General features: G+C 45.2%; 1 protein-coding gene across 1 annotated transcript; it reads left to right on the plus strand.

The window, feature by feature from the left end:
- Positions 1 to 527: 527 nt before the first annotated feature.
- CHRM3 (cholinergic receptor muscarinic 3) lies at positions 528 to 5,450 on the plus strand. Its single transcript, XM_022553083.2, has one exon. It carries the CDS (start codon positions 650 to 652, stop codon positions 2,420 to 2,422), a length of 1,773 nt encoding a protein of 590 aa, XP_022408791.1. The 5' UTR covers positions 528 to 649; the 3' UTR covers positions 2,423 to 5,450.
- The last annotated feature ends 634 nt before the right edge of the window (positions 5,451 to 6,084 follow it).

Consider the following 6,084-nt stretch of genomic DNA (forward strand, 5'->3'; position numbering starts at 1 on the left):
TGGAAAGTGATTTATGCGTATTTCCCCCCTTGCTCCAGGTTGCTGTTGCTTATTCCAGTGAGGCTTACGGGGCTGGAATTGCCTTAAAGTTGCTTATGTTTGAAGCCTGGGTTAGGAAAATGCCCAGGTGGATAAAATGCAAATGAATAAGATCAATTTCTCACGTAGTGTGATGATAAAGCTATGCTGGATGAGTATCATATATGCAGCTACTATTTTTCCCCTACTTTTCAAAGAAAGAGAAGGAAGGAAGATCTTGTTTGATGACAACATCATGCGGAAATATATGTGGTCTGTATTTAGAAAGGTGGAAGTTGTGGAGAAAAAGCACAATGTTCAGTGCATGTCACCAGCCAATCGTGCTGCCTACCTTGAACAAATCGATCTCTGCCTGCCCTGTGCTGTTCACCTTTATTTAATTTATCTATTTTTATCGAAATAAAGTTGACAACTCCTCAGCTTTAAAATAAGGGGATGAACTGATGTGCTGGACTCTCCCAGGTTCGCCTCTAATATAGGTCCTATTATCCAGTAATAGGAGGAGTGCTACTTTTAAAGGATGCAATGCAAAGAACAAATCAAATGAAGGCAGAAATGGTCCTGACTCCATCTTTTCTCTTTTCTCCCCAGACTATGTCAGAGAGTCACCATGACCTTGCACAATAACAATACAACCTCACCTTTGTTTCCGAACATCAGCTCTTCCTGGATTCACGGCCCTTCCGATGCAGGGCTGCCCCCAGGAACGGTTACTCATTTTGGCAGCTACAACATTTCTCGGGCAGCTGGGAATTCCTCCTCTCCAAATGGCACCACCAGTGACCCTCTGGGAGGTCATACCATCTGGCAGGTGGTCTTCATTGCATTCTTAACGGGCGTCCTGGCCTTGGTGACCATCATCGGCAACATCCTGGTGATAGTGGCATTCAAGGTCAACAAGCAACTGAAGACCGTCAACAACTACTTCCTCTTAAGTCTGGCCTGTGCCGACCTGATTATTGGGGTCATTTCAATGAATCTGTTTACTACCTACATCATCATGAACCGATGGGCTTTAGGGAACTTGGCCTGTGACCTCTGGCTTTCCATTGACTACGTGGCTAGCAATGCCTCCGTCATGAATCTTCTAGTCATTAGCTTTGACAGGTACTTTTCCATCACGAGGCCGCTCACGTACCGAGCCAAACGAACAACAAAGCGAGCTGGTGTGATGATAGGTCTGGCTTGGGTCATCTCCTTCATCCTTTGGGCTCCTGCCATCTTGTTCTGGCAATACTTTGTTGGGAAGAGAACTGTGCCTCCAGGGGAGTGCTTCATCCAGTTCCTCAGTGAGCCCACCATCACCTTCGGCACGGCCATCGCCGCCTTTTATATGCCTGTCACCATCATGACTATTTTATACTGGAGGATCTATAAGGAAACTGAAAAACGTACCAAAGAGCTTGCTGGGCTGCAGGCCTCTGGGACAGAGGCAGAGGCAGAGACCTTTGTCCATCCCACAGGTAGTTCTCGAAGCTGCAGCAGCTATGAGCTTCAACAGCAAAGCATGAAACGCTCAGCCAGGAGGAAGTACGGACGCTGCCACTTCTGGTTCACAACGAAGAGCTGGAAGCCCAGTGCCGAGCAGATTGACCAAGACCACAGCAGCAGCGACAGCTGGAATAACAACGACGCTGCTGCCTCCCTGGAAAATTCTGCTTCCTCCGACGAGGAGGACATGGGCTCGGAGACAAGAGCCATCTACTCCATCGTGCTCAAGCTTCCGGGTCACAGCACCATCCTCAGCTCCACCAAGTTACCCTCGTCAGACAACCTGCAGGTGCCGGAGGAGGAGCTGGGGGCAGTGGACTTAGAGACGAAAGCCAGCAAACTCCAGGCCCAAAAGAGCATGGACGACGGAGGCAGTTTTCAGAAAAGCTTCTCCAAGCTTCCCATCCAGTTGGAGTCAGCCATGGACACGGCCAAGGCCTCTGATGTCAACTCCTCAGTGGGCAAGACCACGGCCACTCTGCCTCTGTCCTTTAAGGAAGCTACTCTGGCCAAGAGGTTTGCTCTGAAGACCAGAAGCCAGATCACTAAGCGGAAACGGATGTCCCTCATCAAGGAGAAGAAGGCGGCCCAGACCCTCAGCGCCATCTTGCTTGCCTTCATTATCACCTGGACCCCCTACAACATTATGGTTCTGGTGAACACCTTTTGTGACAGCTGCATCCCCAAAACCTATTGGAATCTGGGCTATTGGCTGTGCTACATCAACAGCACCGTGAACCCCGTGTGCTATGCCCTGTGCAACAAAACATTCAGAACCACTTTCAAGATGCTACTGTTGTGCCAGTGTGACAAAAGGAAGAGGCGCAAGCAGCAGTACCAGCAAAGACAGTCAGTCATTTTCCACAAACGGGCGCCCGAGCAGGCCTTGTAGGATGAGGTGTGTTGTCAGTAGCAGTCACCAAACGCACACATCAACCCGCAGACCTTAGGAGGGAGTGAGGTGAGGGGGGGGGGTGATTTCTGGCGCTGATAAAAAATGTCTTTATCACCCAGATGTGAAAGAAGCTGCCTGTTTACCGATCCATTAAATAAATCCATTTTCATATCAAAAGTCAAATACCAATTCAGCCAAAAATAAATAAATAAGCATATTACTGGATATGAAGAAATTTATTCTGAAATAGACTTTGTTTTTTCTTAAAGAGAAAGAAATAATTGTTTCATAGCAATTATATACCCAAATTGGTCTGCCTGGGCCTTTTCATTCCCATTAGCTCTGGAATCTCGGTGAGGATAACTAGCTGGCCCAGTTGCCCTGTCCTCCCCAAGGGTCCCCAAAGTGTCGATCCACATCCCACGTGGAACACGTCAGGCTAGTGAATCCGTGGTTCTGAAATTCTTTCGTACGTTGCAAAGCCTCACCTTCTCGTCCCTGTAGAGCTCCCCGTCTTCTCATTGGTGTGTCGTTGAACTCTATTTGTGGACTTGATTCTTGATTCTTGCAAAGTACTGTTTTGTGCAGTTCAAGTTTCGTACAAATAAAAGATGCATAAGTATATATGTATATATATGTGTGTGTGTGTGTGTGTGTGTGAATTACACGCACACACACACAGTGTATATAATACAGTGGGAATCACTGAACCGGCAAATTATTCCGGCAATATATTCTTTCAGTACTTTGGTGACTGACGTTTCTCTAGGATCCTAACACAACGTGAAAGTGAACTTAAACCCCGTGTAGTGTTTTGGAGACCAGGGCTGTTTTCCCGGAGACTATGCAGCAATGAACAACCAGGCCCTCTGGGCGGGTCTGTGTGGAGCGGTCAGCCTGGTGAGTCAGATGAGCACCAGGGTTCGACCAGACTCTGAGTAAGCTGTTACCCCTGTGGACACCCTCAACAGAGCTAAATCGAATGGGGGCCCCTCTGAGCTCTAAGAATGAACCACATCCACATGTCTGAATTTAATGGTCCAAATCTGAATGTTTCCAAACAAAACCTTTGCTATCTTACCTGCTTGAAGCTCAGTAATAGTGACACGTTTGAATGGCATACACAGCATTACACGGAGCAAAGCAGAAGAGACCTTCTGAGGGGCAAAGAAGAACAGGAGATCTGATTTCTTGCTACTTGACATATTTAAATGAAAAAGGGCTTACACCTTTTGTCACTTAGCTGGGGCCAGTGCTTTCTGCTGTTCATTGCGCAACCTTTACCCAGGAATGGGTGGGGTTCGTGAAGTCATAAGTCCTCTAAAGAAAGTATTACACTTTGAAAAGTATTGCTTCAAATTGATTTCCTTAGTACATTTCTAAAAAGTGATTTTGTATTCTCTTCTGAATTGGCCCAAACGCTAACTGTTCTATTTGGGGGAGGGGAGGGCTGCTGCTGTAGCCGTCGTCTGTGTTGCTGCTGTAGGTGTCAGGGTTCTTTTTTTTTTTTCCTTTTGTGGGCTGTGTGGGGAGTGGGAGGGGTGGGAGGTGGGGGGCTGAGGAGAAATCTTCCCTCTGTACAGGGTCTCCGCGGTGTGAACGCGGAGCCAGGGTAGAAGCTGCTTTTGTGTTCAGTGTGAGCTGGTGTTTACAGCAGGTGTTGACAACGGTGGAAGTGTACTCAGTGGTGTCTGTGCTTCTGAACTATTTAATTTTGTGTTCTGTTTATATGACGATGTATTTATGCATATTTCACCGAGTTCTATTTAATGTTGATAAATATTACTCTTTAGTCTTCAGCGGGTGGTGTCCCCTGAAAGTGATTCTTTGAGGTCCACTTGAGCAATGGGTAGGGTATATCGAGCTTTCTTGTGGCTAAGAAGAGGAAAAAGTCATCCTGTTGGTGCCAGGAGGTACCTAACTCTTTCTAGGTAATAAAAAGTCAACTTTAACTTGAACATAATGGTTTAATACCGTTCTAGTTAAACCTGATGGGAACCGGTCAAAGCAACCCTCCACCAGTGTATTTGAAATCACATGACGAGGGCAAAAAAAGGCAAATCGGCATAATTGAAAGAATTATTTTTTTGGCCCACATTCGACCAAAGAATAAGAAAAAACAGAGACTATTTTCTAACATGTATAGCAAACTACAGAATGTTATGTTATTAATCTGTGAAATGTCTAGTGAGCAAGTGCATCTATATTTTATTACTCACGTTGGCCTGGCACTAATAAATTTGTGAATGCTGATTCAAGTCTCCCTGTATATCAGTAATTCCCATTCTCTTTGAATCTCCTATCTTGCCTCCCTCTCAAAAGACTCTTTCCTGTATTTAAAAAGAAATAGAATTAAATTTAAGAAATGAAGAAACGTAAGCTTTAGCAGAACTGTGAAGGTTAATAACAACTCTACTTAAACATGATTATCTCCTCATCCTTGTCCTTTATATGATGCTGAGAATGGAAGAAAAGAAAGACGTCCAAGACGTCAGCTCTTCTGTTACTGGTTTAATTATCGAATTATTTTTAAATCTCTTGTGAATGAAAACTGCTTTTACATACTGTCTACTGACTCTGTTTATAGAAATGTATGTCCAACTCTTAGGTCATTTTCAGAAAAAGAAAATAAGAAAAACAGATTCTTTTGAGTTTGGAAAATTTAGGAGTGTAATCAAAGATGTAGTGAAGTGTTTAAAACCAGACATAGCCACACATGCATTTCTCAAAGGACTTGTCACTAGAAAAGGTATTCAGCATTTACATAAGATCATCCCCCCAGATGGGAATCAAATTGTTTTCAATCCATATGAATGAGGTTTGCAGAGCTTTCATGATTATCCACTTTAATTGAGAGTAAAATAATCAAGCCTAAATAAACTACACGTGAAGAAAGCACCCCCAACACACACACACACACACACACACGTGTGCACGCACGCACCCCCGACCCTGTTCTCCCATTCTCTGTTCTCCAGGGTCTACCAGATGGATAAGAGAAGTGAGCTTTCTGGTCCTGTATTCCCCTTGGCTCTGCTCTCTTTTATCCATCACCTACCTGTAGTCTTTCTGCTGGTTCACCATATTACCCTGAATCATCCTTGACTTCAAATCTAGCCTTGAGTCTCCAGATAAGTTCCATTTCTATTTACTCTTTCACATATAATAGTTCTAGACTCTCACAGGAAAAAAAAAAAAAAAGCATAAGAAGCTGCAGGGGCTAATGATCTAGAAGGCATAGCAGCTTTCTCTGTCCACCCCTCTGTGTGCAGATGGGCAAGTTCATTGCATCACTTGTGAGAAGGGGAGGGCACAGCTCTGATGCAGAGTTAGCTGCCTCAGGTCAATCTCAGGAAGGAAAAGGGTGCCAAGGCACAGGCACAGTGGAGAAGCCTGATGGAGACAACACAAGACAGAGGCAGAGCCTCCGGATCATTCTGGGTGCCCCATACTTATCCGAGTAGAGACGATTCCCAGATGGGGACGTATGGCTGAAAAACTGGACAGTACATCCCAGGAGCTTCAGAGGACAAGTGAAGGTATCACAAAGAAGCTCTAACTTAGCATAAGGAGCCCTGAGCTTTTGGCCCAGTTCTGTCACCAGGTAATTACATGGCCTCTGCCACGCGCGCCATTTACCCTTAAACTCAATGGGTTGT

The sequence above is a fragment of the Delphinapterus leucas genome, chromosome 16 (assembly GCF_059928025.1).
Source record: "Delphinapterus leucas isolate spDelLeu-1000000601 "Yukka" chromosome 16, BTC_Dleu_Yukka2, whole genome shotgun sequence".
NCBI lineage: Eukaryota > Metazoa > Chordata > Mammalia > Artiodactyla > Monodontidae > Delphinapterus > Delphinapterus leucas.

Bases quoted from the DNA above. Each gene is read 5' to 3' on its own strand.
- CHRM3 (XM_022553083.2), top strand. From the start codon at position 650: ATGACCTTGCACAATAACAATACAACCTCACCTTTGTTTCCGAACATC.